The sequence below is a fragment of the Cololabis saira genome, chromosome 19, assembly GCF_033807715.1.
Source record: "Cololabis saira isolate AMF1-May2022 chromosome 19, fColSai1.1, whole genome shotgun sequence".
Lineage (NCBI taxonomy): Eukaryota > Metazoa > Chordata > Actinopteri > Beloniformes > Belonidae > Cololabis > Cololabis saira.
In genome coordinates this window covers 17,733,358-17,753,929 of record NC_084605.1, presented here as the reverse complement: position 1 = coordinate 17,753,929, position 20,572 = coordinate 17,733,358, and the positions used below count along the sequence as shown (strand labels likewise).

General features: G+C 38.2%; 1 protein-coding gene across 1 annotated transcript; it reads right to left on the bottom strand.

Annotated features, from left to right (window-relative positions):
* Positions 1–3,321: 3,321 nt before the first annotated feature.
* Positions 3,322–9,988, bottom strand: LOC133419011 (receptor activity-modifying protein 1-like). The gene is made up of 5 exons (XM_061707993.1): positions 9,952–9,988; positions 9,689–9,781; positions 8,515–8,625; positions 8,084–8,231; positions 3,322–4,218 (listed from the first exon to the last, which is right to left on the bottom strand). The coding sequence occupies exons 1-5, from the start codon at positions 9,986–9,988 to the stop codon at positions 3,981–3,983; spliced, it is 627 nt and encodes a 208-aa protein (XP_061563977.1). The 3' UTR covers positions 3,322–3,980.
* Positions 9,989–20,572: the final 10,584 nt, after the last annotated feature.

The window sequence follows — 20,572 nt, the reverse complement described above, 5'->3', positions numbered from 1 at the left end:
GCCGGCTTCGCTGTTGGCTGCAGTACCCCCGACGAGAACGCGCATGCAGCGTCATGTGACGTCACATCCGCAGCCCAGCGTGGGAAATTCGGGCCCAGAATTGCAGCACATTTTGCAGCACACAGCCTGTTCAAGGCAACGGAGAGATACGCTAGAGGGCTCATTCTTTTGGGTTTGGAACGCTTCATCTGACATTATTACTAGAAAACTTGAAACGTATACGAATTTTTTTCATAAATCCTGCCTCAATCCGGCCTCAAGCTCCTTTAAATACAGCAGCCTGCCAAACGTAATTGGGGCAAACGTAACATAACGGTCCCCAACTGCTGTATAACCTCACCCAAAATATAATATAATCAACAATAATCATTAGACTTTAAACACTTCATATAATGCCCACACATCTAATACAACTTAATATAATTATTACTGCAAATATAAATATACCAAAAAACCAACCACCCCTGGGCACCATGGGCCATGCCCACCCGGGCCCCGGCTCGATAAAGCCCCTGTGTGGCTGTGTGAGCTGTGTCCGTCATTTATACATCTTCCCTCACTACTTTTCCCCTATTTAAAGGGGACATATTATGGCATTTAATGTATATTTTAAACAGGCCTTGAATGTCTTAAAAACAATCTAAAGCTTGTTTTTTCTACATAAATTAGAACAGCTTGACAGCTTGAAATACTGCTGTCAGAATGCGTTCCCCCTCTGTTTATCATGAAGGGAGGCTCACACTTCTTTCAAATTCATACTGCTGACTTATTTCACCACCACAGATAAGTCCTGTGATTTACAGGCTGATATCATCATATTTGACCATTTTAAACACTTTTTGGCACGACCGTTCGGGCCATTTCGGACGGGGGCGGGACCAGGGGGAAACACATCTTGACGGGGGAACTGATCTCGATACAACACTGGCACACGCCACACATATTTACAAAGCCCGACAGTGACGGTGAGAAGGAGAGGGGTTGTTCACCTTCTCACATCACCTTAGAACTGAACAAAAACGTGGTTTTATATAAATAAAGTATCATTACATTTGGGGAACAGTGATTTAAAAGGGATAGAGGGTGTGTACATGTAGACAGAGTTAATTAAGTTAAGTTTCTGGGTGTGATCGACCACGATCTGCTGGAAACCTCACATTCAACATCCAATAAACTCAGACCGGAACTGAAGCAACGTCCAAGCCTGAGTTTGTTTAAGAAAAGGCTCAGACAGGTGATTCTGAACAAGTACAGGGTTGATGATCTGAGGTGAACCTTGTTTTTTTTGACACGAGTGCCCTTTATTCGAAGTAGGTTGACAGGAAATGGGTGTAGACAGGAACCTGAGTGAACCTGCGCTGCCTGCACAAGGGTGGGTTTGGTGTCAGAGTGCAGCATGATGGGATTCTGGGAGGTGGGGGGAAGCCTGAGTGCTCTCGGGTGCACTGTGAATGTGGGTGTGAAACCACCACACACTCATACTACACGTGAGTGTGTAGTTGGAGGTGAAAGTCTATCTGGATGTTTACAGTGCTAAATTTAGCATTAAACTAATATTAGATGAATTTCTGCATTACTTTATATGTAAATGTTTTGTTTTTTCCCCATAAATTCACAAGACTCAGAAAACCAGATGAATGTAAAGTGTAATGAGAGGCGGCGTAGGATTAAATAAGGTTTACTTCTTTGACCCCTTTGCAGACATGTTAAACAGGATTTATGTGTTCTTTGTTTGTTAAGCGTCTGCTTGTATATGTGGGGCAAAAAAGTATTTAGTCAGCCACCAATTGCACAAGTTCTCCCACTTAAAAAGATGAGAGAGGCCTGTAATTTACATCATAGGTTCACTTCAACTATGAGAGACAGAATGGGGGGAAAGAATCCAGGAAATCACATTGTAGGATTTCTACGGAGTTAATTGGTAAATTCCACAGTAAAATAAGTATTTGGTCACCTAACAAGCAAGATTTCTGTCTTTCACAGACCTGTAACTTCTTCTTTAAGAGGCTCCTCTTAAAGAACACCAAACCTACTGTGAAGCATGGGGGTGGAAACATCATGCTTTGGGGATGTTTTTCTGCAAAGGGACCAGGACGACTGATCCGTGTAAGGGAAAGAATGAATGGGGCCATGTATCGTGAGGTTTTGAGTGAAAACCTCCTTCCATCAGCAGGGCATTGAAGATGAAACGTGGCTGGGTCTTTTAGCATGACAATGATCCCAAACACATCGCCCTGGCAACAAAGGAGTGGCTTCGTAAGAAACATTTCAAGGTCCTGGAGTGGACTAGCCAGTCTCCAGATCTCAACCCCATAGAGAATCTTTGGAGGGAGTTGAAAGTCTGTGTTGCCCAGCGACAGCCCCAACACATCACTGCTCTAGAGGAGATCTGCACGGAGGAATGGACCAAAATACCAGCAACAGTGTGTGGAAACCTTGTGAAGACTTACAGAAAACATTTGACCTGTGATTGCCAACAAAGCCAGGGTATATAACAAAGTATTGAGATGAACCTTTGTGATTGACCAAATACTTATTTTCCACTATAATTTGCAAATACATTATTTAAAAATCAGAAAATGTGATTTTCTGGATTTTTTTCCCATTTTGTCTCATAGTTGAGATATACCTGTGATGAAAATGACTGGCCTCTCTTATCTTTTTAAGTAGGAGAACTTCCACAACTGGTGTCTGACTAAATACTTTTTTGCCCCACTGTAGGTATGTGTATATAGATGGGTATAGATTTATTACTTTTGTGTACATTCATATAAAACGGATTAATTTATTTATATTGATTTATTAAGGGATTCTATATGTTCTATATGTGTGTGTGTGTGTGTGTGTGTGTGTGTGTGTGTGTGTGTGTGTGTGTGTGTGTGTGTGTGTGTGTGTGCACATGTGTAAATATACATAAAAAATGTGAGACATATGACTTGATGATGGCAGCAGCTCTCCTGTGGACTCTGTGCTGGTAGATGCTCTGCAGGGAGGCCAGGGGAGTCCTGGCGATCTTCCATGCAGACTTCACCACTCTCTGCAGCGCTGCCCTCCACACGGTGATGCAGCTGCTCAGCAAGGACTCAACAATGCAGTTGAAGAAGTTATTGAGGAGAGCTGCCTCCATCATCCAGGACAGATGTAGGATAGAGTTACCTCTGACTGTACAGTGCAAGCACAACATGCAGCTGCAACAGACAGACGACTATCTGCTGTGTTCAACCTTAATTACTATGTAGTTGAGATTATGCTGCTGGAGGATTTTTTTTGTTTGGGACTTTTGTCTGTGTAGCCCTCTGACGTACTCACAACACAATTAAGTTAAACAATTTGACAATTTTATTTATTTTTTTTTTTTAAAAACAAAAAAACTGATGAAAATAATAAGCTGTCAACATATTGTATCATATCAGTTTAATGCCAATGGAAGTTTACTGATAGAAGCAATTCTTGCCTGAATTTTGAGCAGCTGGGATGCAGTATTGATCTCCTCATAAAATTGTCTCTGTTGAGACATTCTCATTAAAACACGAATAAACACCCCAATCAGAAGCAGTTATAACAGTAATGAAAATGCAATAAAAAGAAAGTGAAAATATATACTCTAAATACAATGTTTTTTTTTTTTTTTTTTAAATCTAAACATAATTTGACTTGTAAATATACATCCATGTTTGCATTCGGGCTTACAGCAAATGAACCACTTTCAACACTTTTTAATGTTGTGATTCCTTCTGGAAACATTTAAAGGTGTTCTGGAGTCGGAGCTACCAAGATGTGCAGCAATCCGAGGTGGTCATCGTTTCAGTTTTTTCAATCAGGTACGGATCGACACTGAAGGCCGGCCAGTGTTGTACTCATGCCTTCATCTTTTTGACCTTCACAGCTTCTTATGATTTGGGGTTGAATACTGTACACTTTCAAACTGTTTTCCTAATATGTGCCGATCTTCGTTCCCTCTATTGCATCACAGCCAGCACTTAACTTTTTGAAACTGCCAAATAAACCAGGACAGGGATGATGCTCACAGGGATGACGGTGAGTACGATCACCAGGCTGTGAGGAGCGTCCTTAAACTGGACTTCCTCTTCATTGGTGCAGTTTTGGAAATAGTTGGAGTGGATGAAAAGGAAGAAGTCTTCAATGTCGGCGTTCGGGAAGTAGCTGTAGCAAAGATCAGCGAGCCTCTTCAAGCATTCTGTTAAGTCGTTGTAAGGTCTGCAGTAGATGGAGATGAGTTCAAATATGATGAATAATTGATTAACAGTTAGAAAAAGAAAAAACATCTTCTTTATTGCCTGTGAGTTTTAATATTTACATATTTTACATATTCAGGTATTGAACAAATCAAATTAGACAAACCTGGTTTCTTAAGCTTTGTACAATTGATTAATTGATTTAAAAAATGTGTCAGATTAATGAACTAGGAAAAAAATGTTTAAAACTATTATTGTCTCATATATCATTCAAAATTTGATATGAAAAGATTCAAAAACAAGAAAGTGTCATGAAATGGACAGAGCTGTGTTTTGTTTCAGGAAAGCTTGAAATAGAGAGAACGAATCTCAAATGAAGACAGAAAGATTAGATTAGAAAAACGTCTGTGAAGTGACGCCTTCATTTGCAGCGCCCCCTGCTGCGTTGACTCAGTAACTACAATCTGTTTACACATGCAGCTGTTCAGAACAAATTACATTCTATCGTTCCGTTTCAACTCTCACACTTATTACTTCATGAGTAAAACCTTTTTATTCACATTTATGTTTGTTTAAACAGGATACACCATATGGACACTTTAAATAATATTGAAGTACCTTTAAAAGACTAGTGACCATTTTCATTCAACAACGTGTCGGCAATGAAAAAAACACTAATAATTTATTTAATTTAAGCATTTAAGACAAAGTCCCTGCATATTTTCATATGATGTAACTTCATGATGAAAAACTGATTTTGTTAAATGTAACTAAAACGTCTTTTCTTGAACCCTGGAGCTCTCACACATGGTGGCACAGCCAACCTAACTTAAACTACTTCCTGCTTCATCATAAACAGAGCAGATAACGGAAATTGTGATGAGGGAGTGGGGGTGAGAGCGGGGGGTGAGGGAAGCCTTTAGATCTGGTTTGCTGTGTTGGGAGGGTTGATACGGGAGGAGCCAGGGAAGGTGTTGAATAGTGGGGGAAGTGTGTTTATTATTGTGTGCATGTGTGTGTTTGTGTGAGTGGTATGTCTGTGAACTATGCCCAGATCTACTCTTCAGCCAATGTCCTTGATGTTCACATTCAGATTCAGACGACTTTATTAATCCCTTTGGGAGGTTCCCTCGGGGAAATTGACATCTCCATCTCACTCACACAGCACTGTCATTTACAAATCAAACACCCCAAAAACCAAACACCCATATAAAGATAATAAAAATAAAAGTATAAGGTAAAAATAAAAATAAAAACTAAAAATAGAAAGTCAGACAGACTGACTGACCCCCCACAGTCCCTCTGTTCTTCTGTTCTTCAGTTCTTCTTGGCCCTCCTCTCCCCAGTGAGGAGTTGAACAGTTTGGTACGGGGGACAAAGGAGTTTCTCAGTCTGTTGGTCCTGCACTTGGGGAGGAGCAGCCTCTTACTGAACCGGCTTCTCCGGTTGTCGACTGTGCAGAGGGTGGCTGGCATTGTCCAAGATAGCCAGGAGTTTGTGCACTGATGTTATCGGACGGTTCGCTATAGTTCTGATAAAGAACTTCCTTGTGAATAACTGTGGACAGTCTGCATTTGGCAGACTTTCCCCTTTTGTGCTGCAGTGTTGTTGGCAGCAACCAGATTTTATGTCACATATGCACACAGAGCGTCTTTGTGGGGGCAGTGAAAGAGTATCACCAGGCCCACCACCGACCTTTTACCAGGTTTAAGTTGTTAAATGGTGTTTAAGAGAAAATGAATATCGTGGGAAATGCAAATAAAAACCTCATGAAAACATTGCCTTGTCTCTGGTCTTGGAGGCATCTGGCATTTCGCATGAACCATCACTTATGCCGCTTTTACACTAGTACCTACTCAGCCCGACTCGACTCGTCTCGCCTCCACTCACCTTGCCCTTGTTTCTTTTCAATACCCAGATGAGAAGTAGGCCAGTTGGAGCGAAGCTGCTGTGACATATTTGATTGTGTGATCTAAACGAAGAAGACAACACTAAAGATGTAGAACCTGGAGAAGATGATAAATGTGCTGCTGGGTCTGTGGCTTGTGTTCAATATCAAGTTAAAAAATGAGTGAGAGAAGCTTCAAGCGGTGACGCTTTTTGTTTTTGTTTGTTTGTCTCGGCGCTGCTGAAAAGTCAGCCGGGAGCCGCTATGAAGTGACAGAGCTCCTGGTAGATCTTGTCGTTCCTAATCGCCTGTCTAGATCCCTTTTTAATTCTCTCCTCAGCCACCAGGTTTATGAACATCTGCACCTCAGAGTTGGATCACGAGACAGACTTTTGCGCTGCCATTGCCTGTCGAGTCGCTCTTTCACTGATGTCCACATCCGTCTGACGGCCACGCCCCCCGACCAATCGGTGGCGTGTAGTGTGATGACGTCAGATGCAGCCGACTCAGCCGCTTAGAACCTAGGCAGAGTAGCTACAGAAAAAGTACCTACTCGGCACGCTTCGACCCACCTCGACCCAGCTCGACCCCTAGTGGAAAAGCACAAAACCCAGGCGAGTCGAGTTGGGCTGAGTAGGTACTAGTGGAAAAGCGCCAATAGTGGACGCATTCACACTTCTGTGGTAGCAACATATTGTCTGCTGCCTTCACGGCCCGATCTGTTCAGACCATTCATGCTAGAAGAAAATGGAGGAGAAAAAATGTTTCCTCCAAGAGTGAAATGATGCCAACTTAGTCAATGGAGCGGTTGTTTTCAAAACTGCATACTACATGACAAGTGCATACAGATACTGCAAAATGTAAAAAAGTGCATACAGATACTGCAAAATGTAGTAAATAATGTGCAGGATAAGAAAAAACTGCACGAATTGGAGCTTTTTAAAAAATTCCTGGAAAAGCCCTAGATGACCAGTCTAATACACAAACTACATCCCAGAAGTCATGCACTATTAATTACTGTGTGTATGAGAGAGAGAGTGTGTGTGTGTGTGTGTGTGTGTGTATGAAGTTAACAAGTATATCTGTACATATATCAAAGCAGATATGATGGATGCAGAGCTAATAAAGTTTACAAAAACTAAGACTAAAACTGAAACTAGCGTGAAAAATGAACTTTGTTTTCATTTTCATGTCGTGTATTGACATTTTTTGTTTGTGGCTTCATTTTTCTACTTGATTAATTTTTTCCTCACTCTAATTACTCAAAGTTAAGAATAAAGACATTTTTGTACTGTACAGAGTTGTTTATAAGTTTATTTCCTCCTAGCTTTTTTTTTGTCAATCTGTTAGTCACCACCTCAAAAACTAAGACTAACACGAAACTAAAACCAACCAGTTTTTCTAAACTAAGACTACTGGTGTGCTTGTTTAAGTAATTAAAACTAAAATGAAATAATCAAACAAAGTGGAAAAACAACATAAAAATAAAAACTATTAAGAAAAAAAAAACATATAACTCTTTTGAGGTCACAGTTTAATTTAACATTAGTTCTTGTTTCAGAACAGTTCTTAATTTTTTTTACAAAAGACCAATAATTTCAAAATAAAAGCCATGATAAACTTGGAGTAGAATAAAGAATGTCATCAATTACATTACTTTAAAATAATATAACTCCTGAAAAAGAGTAGACTGCTTTCATTTCCCTATCTTTGTATACAGGCACAACATAAAGATAAAGTCATACTTTTACTTTCACGGTTGTGTCTAAAGTGTCCACGTGATTTTGTTTTTAACTGACGTTGGACCAATCGAGCTCAGGCTGTTGTGGTGTTCCTGAAGTATTTTGCTTTTATTATTCCCTCCACACGTATTAGAATAAGACCAGTCCAACTTTAGCATATTTTGAAAATGGAAAATCCCCATCAGGCTTCCAGGAAACACACAAAGAAACCAATGACTGAATCACAGGTACAGACAAAGAGAGAAAGAAAAACCCACCTGATGATGTTGTCTAGGACGCACCAGTCCTCTGTGCTGATGGCCTGCATCTCCTGATGGAACACTTTACCACAGACACTGTGGCTGAAGTATATCAGCTCAGCATGATTGTACTGTTTGTCTGGGAACTCCTGGTGCTGGGACCTTTCTGTCGGATGAATAGAAATACCTGAAGCATACGTTTACTAACAGGTACACAGAACACAAATACAAACTTGATGCTTTTCTGTGGGTAAAGTGGAAGTTAGCAGCTCATCAAGCACCAGGTGTTTCTTTTATCTATGTTTTGTACTTGAAAACTGAAAACTAGATAGTCCAAACCTTTTCATACAATTTCACAATATTTAAAATGCATAGAAACTGAATCATCATGGAAATGTTGAATGCAACAGAATGGTTGCATATCACATGCACATGACCTGTCTTCTCACCATTGTCCTCTTGGATAACAGCATATGTCTGGTTCTCGCGCAGCACAGCCTCAATTTCAGTCAGCTCATCTTCGAACAAACCGGTAGTCAAATTGTTCGGTCTTGTCGTAGCTGCAGACAAGAGTTTGTTCACCTTATTTAACAGCGCATGGTAAGTGGATGATTTCAAATGTTCATGTGAGATTGTGCTCTCCATAATAATATATATATATATATATATATATATATATATATATATATATATATATATATATATATATATATATATATATATATATATATATGTGTATATATATGTGTATATATATGTATATATATATATATATATATATACACACATACAGTATATATATATATATATATATATATATATATATATATATATGTATATATATGTGTATATATATATATATATATATGTATGTATATATATGTGTATATATATGTATGTATATATATGTGTATATATACGTATATATATATATATATATATATATATATATATATATATACACACATACAGTATATATATATATATATATATATATATGTATATATATATATATATATGTATGTATATATGTGTATATATATGTATGTATATATATGTGTATATATATGTATATATATATATATATATATATATATATATATATATATATATATATATATATATATATATATATATATATATATATATATATATATATATATATACAGACATATATATACATACAGAAAAACTATATATATACAGAAAACTTGATTACTGCAACGTAAAGGTGATATGTACTGTACATTAGACAGCTTTCAGTCGTTTTAATGCTGTGTGGCTAAATCCAGCCGTAAACTTGTGATTAGAATGTGTTTAAAATGTATTAATCAGTTGGTTTTTCATGCAGGTACTTCTTAAACTTGAAACAAATAAATAAAACATTGTTTTGCAGGAATATAAAACACATCCCCCATGTGGAAGAGTGAAGAAGTAATACTCATGTTTTCCTTAGTGTGGGACTGTGAGAAATGAAGACCTTCCCAATCCCATCTATGGTAATACATTGGGTATCTTTGCATTGTGGGTTGTATTTAGACAATTTAAGAGGCTAACAGATCAATCAACAATGTAACTGATCAGCACTAGAGTCAGTGATGAAGACACGAGAAGTGAACTTACTGTTGTCATTTGTGAACTTGCCGAATGTTTGGTTGTTCACAACCTTACTCAAGATTTCCTCTGAGAAATGTGTTAGTTGTGACTCCACAAAACCTAGACAAGAGACAATTTCATCATCACAATAAGTCATGTTAAAAAAAAAAACCTCAAGAAGCTCTTATCAGTTCCCACGTATCGGGAAGAAATACGCCACAGAGTAATTAAAGAAAAAATAAATATAACACGAATGAAAGATGAAATGCCCAATAAGTGTGCAGACTCACCAAGGAGGAGAGCAGGGATGAAGAGGTAAAAGATCATGGTGGAGTAGCAGGGACCTCCTTTCTGGAGCTATACGCCGGCGAGCTCGCTGGGTTCAGGAAGAGGCCCAACCCTTTTTATCTTATTCCTGCTGCATGTGGATGTGTATGAATGTGTTCAAGCTGCAGGTGCAAAAATACCTGATGATGATGATGGGAAAATAGGAGCAGCCAGGAAGTGATGAGAGCTTTAAATGTTTTATTTTACAATTTGAACACACCAGTTTGTTGAATAAAAAATGTTTGATTATTTTTAACGGATAGTTTCTGGACTGTATTTATTTGGACTCCATTGAATCTGTTTAATTTCTGCCTGTCTTGTGCATTGGTACCACACTGATAATCTGATCCAAAATGAATGGGCTTTTTTAAGCTGTTGCATCTCAAAAATGTCATAATTGCTTCTGTAACAGTGAAGGCACTGAAAACTTGCACTGTCAAGAAGAAAAGGCTCTCTTATAGGCAGGAAATGAACAACATCTTCAAAATTAAATAGATAATTAAAGTTAAATACACCTCCTTCTATCTTTCTATCAACACAGCAGCTTCATTATTGCTCGATCTGTTGGGTGTGAGGAGAAAAAGCTGAGGTTTTGGCCTTTAGGGTTAAAATGCGAGTAGATTCCTAGAGATGTGCCAAAACAACTGGTGTACAGTATTACTTAAATCTTAGAGGGTAGATTTTCTCCACCTTTCTCTTGATAAGTATGTGAAAGCACTTGGTAAATAAAAACTCCAGCGAGATGCTGTCAGTTTAAGATGATGCATACTGAGATGACTCACATCTTGTGTGTTCCTGTTTATCTTGATGTAAAAATGAAGTGACTGCAGCAAGCATTGATGTTTAAAGTAAGGAACAGTAAACTCCCAACCAGACTTTGATAAATCAGATGCTAATTTCTCAAAATGCAAATATGGTAGTACAGGTGTCTGTTTGCATACCTGAAGGTTCCTGTCATCGGCAAATGCAGAGAGGAGCCTGGTGATATTCTGTCAGCAGAAATGAACAAAAACCAGCGGAGATTCAGAGTTTTGTGTCGGTACTGAAAGCTGATGCCACATATCTCAGTCACAGATCCTGATTGTCGTCAACAAAAACGCCACTGATCACTATCTTCAGAGTGGAAAACGCAAAGAGTCAGCCTAACAGCAGCCAGACTGTATAAAGAAATGCACTCACATCACTATACTCTACTTTATTTAGATCTTATCGTTTGAATATAGGAATTTCCAGACAGGAAGCTACACGTGGGAGTGCGCGCGTTTGCACGTGTGTGGTTTTGTTTTTTTGGTCACTCAGAGGCTGTGTAGTGTGTGAGAAGAAAAAAAGGAACTGACCTTCTGTCCAAGCTGCTCCTTTTACATATAAAAATCTACAAAATAAGGATCAAATCTGAAATGTTTTCCATTTTTGGTTCTTGTATATAATAATTCAAAACCTGGGTGGCTTATAACCAACAACATTTGGTTATGTTTTTAAGAATATTTTTGATTTTTCATTTCACTTCAAACATTTCTAAGGACTGAGAACATCCAGATCAGCTTCAGTGGTTAACACATTAAACATTTTATCTTTGTCAACGGGGAACAAAATAATTAATATATTAGGCTAATTATAAATAACAATAAAATTAGTCTGTTTCTTTATTTTTTTTGTAATTATACATGTACAATGAAATTAAATAAAGGTAGAAATGTAGAAAAAAACATCTAAACAAACAAAAGAAAACAAATTATGTTGAAAAGTAGGAATTCATTTGTAAATAATTCTGTAAATTGATAAATGATTTGTCAGTTTAAAAATAAACAATTAACTGCAGAAATGTTCTACACACACACACACACACACGCACACACACACACACACACACACACACACACACACACACACACACACACACACACACACACACACACACACACACACACACACACACACACACACACACACACACACACACACACACACTGTTGAAGAGCTTAAAAATATATTCCAACTTGGTTTATTATGATACACATTTGAACATAGTCCTCAACAAATGCACTTCCTCTTCCTGTTTGCTTAATGTTCCTTAAATACTGCACAGCCTTTATAACAACGACGTATATGATGTATTTTGTATTTTCATACAGTATTTGTAGTAGTTGTATGCCAGATACATGAAACAAAAATGACATGTTAATTGTGGCGCCTATTAAAAAGAAGAAAGTGCTCTTCCCCCGTCGGGCTACTGACCTAAACACACGATAGCATCAAAAACTAGGCTGATACATCTCCGTGTTGGAGTGGAAGTGTCCCAATGGGACACACCCAGTTTCCTGCTTCTACTCACAGATCTTCAGGGATTTCCTGCTTCTTTTAGTGGCCGTCTGAAGGGAACAGGACCAGAATCAGGAAAACATACAAACAATCTCTGCTGGCTTACGTAAAGCCTCCTGCAGAAGTGCAGGAAGCCACCGTTAAAATGTAAAAAATATTTGAATGAGTCTTTTCAGACAACATGTTGATTGATGCACATTTAGGACAAACGAAGCTACAGTAGGTGAAGGACAACTCCCCTGAAAAAAAGAGAAAGAAAAAAACATCCCGTTTTTGTTGTTTTGTGTAGAGTGCAGAATGTTGGAAGTTTTTGTTTTTTCATCAACACTGACTGCAGACACTGCAGAGACAGGAAACTTCTTTGGCATTTAGTGGTTTTCTGCTTGTTGAAAGACATAGGACACAGAGTTGTCAGGATTGTCCCACTTACAGTCGGGTTGTTTCACCGCTCAGGTCTCACCATGTCACATTAACCCTGAAGGAGATCTGTGAGGTCTTCTAAGAATCTGCTGTTTGGCAAAAAGAAAAAAAAAATCATTCTCTGTGTAAAACCAGTTGAATGTTTTTAAGAAAGGTATACTACAACATTTTTTGGGATATTCACAACCAGTGCACTGATTCTCTCAAAGAATCATGTTTTCCACAAATATCCACAACATAAAAACAACTTTAACCGGTTCTTAAATCATGATTTAGTCAATATGCATAAATGTTATAATAAATTGGTAAAAATTAATAAAAATAATACCTGTGGAAATGTTTTTGAGTGATGAAAAATAGTTGTAGGCTTGACTGGCAGTAAAAGGGATCAGGACTCATGTGGAGGCCACTTGCGGTAGAAAATAAAATATATATTATTCTATACTTTTTCTTTTTAAGAGCGAAAGATAAAAATAAATCCATAAAAATGCATATTATGAAAAAAACAACCAATTCCATCTTAATACATCTCAAAGAGATCCCCGGGGCGATTACTTCTTCCTCCAAGCAGCAGCATTTATCCTGCCCTTTGACTTGAAGATTTACCCTTCTCTCGTGTTTCTGAACAGTCCTGCCAGCTCTTATAACTTCAAGCATATAAACATTATTAAAACTTTTCCTAATAAGTACAAAGAATAGATCAAAAGTCAAAACCAGTATTATAAACATTTCCAGAAATGTAGGACCTCCGCAAATACAATAACATCAACTCAATAAACTCATGAGCTCAACTCATGAGCTCAATAAACTTTAAGTTTAAAACTCAAAGCATATCTATCTTTTTATTTTCTTTACATTTTTGAAAGCATTTTTTCCCATGGCTCTGGTGCAGATCGGCTGTAAATGTGCTGAAAGACTGATGGTTTTCCGATGTGAGACATTAGTTTGAGCTTCCGTCTGCTGGTGCGAGTCTGCAATATTAGAAGCAGAAGGTGTGAAGTTGCGGTAGGAAGCGAATCTTTGTCAGACGCAGTACAGAAAAAAATAATCCAGTTTCACATCGATGCACAATTTTATTGCAAATTAAATCTAGATTTAAAGAACAGCTGCTTATTTTAATCAATGGAGGGTGTATTTAACTAGATTTAAATTCTTCTCAAGATGACAATTAAATAGAAACTGAATATTCAGTTACAACAAGACTTCTTTTTTAATTGAGCTGTCAGTTCTGAACATGGAAATGCTATGCTGCTGGTTTGAAAAATCAATTATGTGATGGAAATATCAGTCTTAGCCTGATACAGTTTGTGCAGTCATATTTTGTCTTTGAGAGTTTCACCTCCGTTGTCACACACAGGAGCAATGACCTGCTATGAGAACCTTTAGTGTTTAGTCTTCATCATTTTGCGGTGTTCAAAGTACCATGCATCCTAAACTTCTGTGTCACTTCTGCATCGAGACTCCTGATGTACCTTTTGACCCACTTGTATGCAAATGATGTATTAAATGTACTAAACTTGGATCATCTCTCAAGTCTTTATTCATGATGGCGTCCGTATTAATGGTGCCATCGGTGTAAACCGGAGTCAAGTTCTCTCGTCTGATTATGTCTGACCTGGCAATAAAGCCTTTTCTGATTCTGATTCTGATTCTGATGATAATTTAATGCACTCAGCCCAGATAGTCACCCAGTGGTTTAAACATATAATACAGAGGTGTTTATAGGTTTTTCCACAACAAATTCATTAAATGCTTCTTTTATAAATTAATTGCATTATCCTGTTAAAAGTCACATGAGGCTGGAGCTCATCTTGGCAGTCATTCGCTGTGAGGTGGGATCGCTACACACAGACCAACCATGCATCACAAGGCTCCATGTGCACTTGCACTCATGTGGACAATTCAGAATCACCAATCAACTTTCATGTAGAAAAAAAAACATTTAAGCACAAGAAGAACATGCAACTCATCACAGAGAGAACCCAGCTTGGATTTGAACCAAGAACCTTCTAGAGCAGGGGTGTCAAACATACGGCCCGCGGCCCGTTAGATGATTTAATCTGTCCCGGCATACATTTCTGAACATGTCAAAAAAAGAAGCTAGCCTCTATCTCATTTCTATCAAAAGTTATGATTTTTTAAATAAATACAAACCAAATGCTCCCTCGGGCCGCTAGAGGGCAGTAAATGTGTAAAAGCGCTCACGTCCAACTTGCGGCACTGACACGAGTTAGTCACAGGATGTAAACATGCGCAACGCAAAGTGTCCCAGCACTAGCGGAGCAGGCGGGGGGACAGAGGGGGCGGCCGCCCAGGGCCCACTGCTCCGTGGGGGCCCACGCCGAAGAGGAGAAAAAAAATAGGTGTTCTGAATAAAATAAGGAAAGTTGGACTATAACACTTGGGTTTATAAGGATAAAGTTGTTTGAAAAATAAAAATAAAAGAAATAGTCCCTTCTGCCCTTGTGTGTCTGCCTGTCATGCACGGGTATGTGCGCGCATGTTGTCTGTTTACTTTTAAGCCTGATTTATGGTTCTGCGTTACACCAACGCAGAGCCTACAACGTAGGGTACGCGTCGCCGCATACCCTACGCCGTCGGCTACCGTGTAACACGGAACCATAAATCGGCCTTTAGCCAGTTGTCGCATCAGAAGTAGCCTTAAAGCAGCAAAGTCATGCTGAGTTTCAGCAGGCTGAAATGATTAAAAACTATCTCCGGGCTGCATGGATGAGGCCTCAAACTTCACCTTGCTCTCAATGAAGAGGGACATCGCCATTGATGAGAGTAAAGTGATTGAAAGGTTTGCGGCGATGAAGAACCGGCTGATCGTAAAATGTGCCCCCCCCCCGAAGTAAATATGTTTTGTTGTGGTTCTCTGCCCACCGCTGGATGAAACCATCATTGGTAAGCTGTCATAATATTAATTATTTCTGATAACATTGTCATGACGCTGAATATATGGCCTTTCCTATATTGTTTGTTGCTGTTTGACCGCTGTGTCGCTCGGCCAGTGTTAAATACATGTTGTCGCACATTGTAAACTGTTGTCGTGTAGGTTGAACACGTGTGTCTGAATTGTGCTACTCGTCGAATCCGACATCTATGGCTAAGATGAAAACTTAAAATAAAAATATCCCCACGATAAGTCATAATTATGAGATAAAAAGTCAAAATTATTAGATAGAAATTCGAAATTATGAGATAGAAAGTCGAAATTATGAGATAGAAAGTCGAAATTATGAGATAGAAAGTCATGATTATGAGATAGAAAGTCGAAATTATGAGATAGAAAGTCGAAAGTATGAAATTGAAAGTCGAACTTATTAGATAGAAATTCGAAATTATGAGATAGAAAGTCGAAATTATGAGATAGAAAGTCGAAATTATGAGATAGAAAGTCATGATTATGAGATAGAAAGTCGAAATTATGAGATAGAAAGTCGAAAGTATGAAATTGAAAGTCGAACTTATGAGATAGAAAGTCGAAATTATGAGATAAAAAGTCAAAATTATGAGATAGAAAGACGAAATTATGAGATAGAAAGCCGAAAGTATGAAATTGAAAGTCGAAATTATGAGATAGAAAGTCGAAATTATGAGATAAAAAGTCAAAATTATGAGATAGAAAGACGAAATTATGAGATAGAAAGCCGAAAGTATGAAATTGAAAGTCGAAATTATGAGATAGAAAGTCGAAATTATGAGATAAAAAGTCAAAATTATGAGATAGAAAGTCGAAATTATGAGATAGAAAGTCGAAAGTATGAGATAAAAAGTTGAAAGTATGAGATAGAAAGTCATAATTATGACTTACCGTGGGGATATTTTTATTTTTAAAGCTAAGATTTAATCTTTTTTTTTTCTTTTACTGGTGGAAATGGGCTTCCATAGACATCATGATTTTTATCTCCAGTTTGATACTTATATGTTAAAGTCTGCATTAGGCTTATAATTAAGTTTGACATAATGACTGGTAAATCCATGGTGCTAGAACCTCATTTGAATCGTTCTGACCGTGTCGCCTGCGTGCTGTGGTTGTGTGTCAGAGGCGCTGATCTGTGGCATTTTTTTAGCGATTATGTTTTAACGGGGATGTTTAGGCCACAAGGGCCCATCTGGAATGCTTCGCCCCCCCACCTAGGCTGGGACCCCTGCTCCGCCCCTCCAAGTCAAATAAATTCACCATTCACCACTACTAAACAAGTTATCGGTCAACACACCATTCCCAAAATGCAGGGCTGTAACAGAGTTGTCACTCAATATTACAACAGCATAAGTGCGGTCAAGATGAAACTGTCACTGTGGGAGACGCAGCTATCCAACGGTGACACCGCACATTTCTCTTGTCTCACAGCTGTGCGTCCGAAGGCAGCGGACCGTCCAGACAATGATTTGGATAAATATAAAGACAACATAACAGATTTGCTGCGAGAGTTTGAGCAGAGGTTTCAGGTATTCAGTGAACTTCAGAACAAATTTGGCTTTTTTCACTCGCCATTTACAGTGAAGCCTTCTGATATGCCAGCTGACATTCAACTCGAGTTTATAGACGTGCAGTGCGATTCCACTATGAAGGATAAATTTGGGTCCGTGGGATTGGATACGTTTTATCAATATCTCGTGCCAGGTTACCCCAAATTAACAGCCATGGCTGCAAAGGTTCTATCCATGTTTGGAACTACTTATCTTTGTGAACAGGTGCTCCGTAATTAACAATAATAAAACAAAGCAGCGCTCAAGGTTAACAAACACTTAAATGACATTGTTAAATATGCTGCTACTCAGGATTGGACACCTATTATTGATGCACTTGTGAAGGAAAAAAGATGCCAAGTTTCAGGAGCCAGCAGCAGCAAGTAGACTGCAGTGAGAGAGGGAAAAATGTGTGATGACACAAAATTTGTTTGCACTCATGAATACAGATCATTAAAGATAAGATTCATCTGGTTTCATATTAAAGACGTGGTTTCACCACGACGGCCGTTGGGGGTACTGCAGCCAACAGCGAAGCCGGCACGGGAGAACGGGGAGAACGCGCATGCAGCGTCATGTGACGTCACATCCGAAGGACAGCGCGGGAAATTCCGGCCCGGAATTGCAGCACATTTTGCAGCACACAGCCTGTTCAAGGCAACGGAGAGATACACTAGAGGGCTCATTCGTTTTGGTTTGGAACGCTTCATCTGACATTATCACTAGAAAACTTAAAACGTTTACGAATTTATATCATAAATCCTGCCTCAATCATGCCTCAAGCTCCTTTAATATTGTGCAGTATATTCTCAGCTTCAGTAGGCCCAGCCTAGTGATTTGATTTGATGTAGTCTAATCTTATTGGCTATGCACTGCTATAACTTTTTTATTTTGTATTTCTTTTTTTATTTCAAAGCAGTATGACAATTAAGGCAAAAATATTTTTTTCATAGCTCCAACTTGAGTTTGTTTAGTCGGGTGAGTTGGTTCAGGTGTAAAACTACATCCACGCAACTTTTAAAATAAACCAGTTGTTAAACAATTGAGAAAAATAAATGATTTTCATGTTTGGTGATGAATGTGTTGTGAATAAATGTGTTGTGCTTAAAGAAGATCCCTTGTCATCCGTCATTATAATATGTAGGGTAGGTTACAAATGTAGGCTGAATGATAAAGCATAGTACTGATAAAAAAGCTAAATATTTGGAATTGACATTCTTTTACTGATACGGCCCACCTGAGACAGAAAAGTCTGGATCCGGCCCCAGAGCCAAACTGAGTTTGACATGCCTGTTCTAGAGGCTAAAAACCAACTACCGGTATTCTGCTCTTGGAAAAAAGCACAAGTTCAACTATCTAAAAAGAAAAGAATACAAAATATTCATTCCATTCATGGATAGTCTTTGTACTTATTTTGTAATACTTTGTATTTATGGATGATGAGATTTTAGTTCCAATTACAAAATATTTATCCAACTCACTTCAGGTTTTCACCTTAATTTTAAAAACAATATAGGGCAACTTGGAGTCTGGTGGGGAACCCCTGCTCGCCTCCCTGATGCCCCGGTCCGACCTCGCCCCTCATTGCAATATATATATATTACCAATTCTAATTCTAATAATTATTCTTGGCATTATCATGATATATTGTTTTGTAGTGTATTATTATATTATGTTATGAGATCTTATGGGATGTTATATTATAGTATTATTATATTGGTATATATTATAGTATGGTGACATCATTTTGTTATATGTCATAATATTATTATGTTATATTAGGATATATTATATGCTATTATAGTATTACATATATTACTTTATATTATATCGTGCTATATTATATCACTCTATATGATAATTATCTATTTATTTATTTACTTATTTATTTATTTATTTTTCAAATTAATATTCTTAATTTATTTATTTACGTTCATTATATTATTTACACATGCACAATTTCACGTCTTCAAAACACACCAGGGCACGTGTTTTGCTAAAGATACTTAGATTTATTTTACCAAGTGTTGGAAAACATCTTGGTCTTAAAACTTGTTTTTCAATAATTTGTTGATTTAATCTGAACAACTGAAGGTGAAAACAGCTGCTGCGCCTGATGTGCATGCCATCTGAATTACACAGCATCCATGACTGTTGAGCCAGGGGTTTGCTCACAGGTTGAAGAGCAGGTCACCAGTTTCACACCAGTTTGCATTAACCACACACACAAACAAGCAAACGGTTCGAACTCAAACATTTACCACAGTCAGTGTGGTTACATGCACACCTAAATCAAGCTATAGGCAACAATCTAGCTAAGGATTAAACTGGAGGTTCAGAGAAATCCAAGTATATATGTCCGAGAAGACAATTGATTATTGAGTGAGGTGCGTGTGACTCCACGACGGCTTGTCACTTCCAGAAGAGGGAGTCCCGGGGCAGTCAGGAGCTCGGCTAAGCGTGGGTTGGTATACAGCGCAGCTGTTGACATGTTAGAGAGTTCAAAATGAAGCACACATGCAAGTTTCTCATGCTCGAGCAGCCAGTCCCTGTGGTCTGGTGTTTGTCATTGTTACCTTTCCTGCAGAATTCAGAAAACATGTTTGCGCTTTAACTCATGCTCTACATTTACTGTAGTTCAAATGTGTTTCCTCTGACAATGTGATGATGGCAATCCAGGTCCTAAGGTTCTCTTAGGTAATGATGCTGGGGGGAAATCTTTGGTTAAATCAATGGTTCCCAAAGTGGGGGGCGCAGAGCCATTGCAGGTTAATTAGAGGCACTGCTTGCCAAGTGTCATAAGAGGCAAATGCTTCTGCCTCAAACCGGAAGGGGCCAACCCTCAGTGACAATGACGACAGTGGTTGGCCGGTGGGGGTCCATCTGGCAGTGAGAAACTAAAGAAAGCACTGCAATAATGCCCCAAAGACCACAAGGTTTGTGATGAATTCTGAACATTCTGAACTGAACAACTGAAATCCATTGTAAATGCAGTTAAAAAAAAACAAAAAAAAACTTAAAGGGTAATATTTCAGAATCTTCAAAACATTTTAAGAAGTCGAATCAACTGGTAAGAGTTTAAAGTCTCAGTTTAAAGTTTGAACGGCGTCTCTAGCTTAAAGAATGCTGAAGTAATAAGGTCTGAAGGAGGTGGATTATAATCCAATTGGCCTTGAATTTTGGAAAACTGGAATATTTTAAGAATTTTAAGGATTTAGTACAAAATTCATAGCAGGATCAACCTGAACGTTGCATTGACTACAATTACAAAGGACACAATTATTGGAGGTTTTTTAAAAGAAGGATTTGAACTAAATACTAACCGCACAATTTGATTTCTGATTGACAGCAAAATGGTAGCTCATGCTG

Excerpts from the sequence above, each read along its gene's own strand:
- LOC133419011 (XM_061707993.1), bottom strand. The coding sequence starts at position 9,988 with ATGATCTTTTACCTCTTCATCCCTGCTCTCCTCCTTG. Across the intron at positions 8,232-8,514 it reads TGTTATCCAAGAGGACAATG|AAAGGTCCCAGCACCAGGAG; the intron begins GTGAGAAGACAG and ends TTCATCCGACAG. Across the intron at positions 4,219-8,083 it reads GTCCTAGACAACATCATCAG|ACCTTACAACGACTTAACAG; the intron begins GTGGGTTTTTCT and ends CATCTACTGCAG.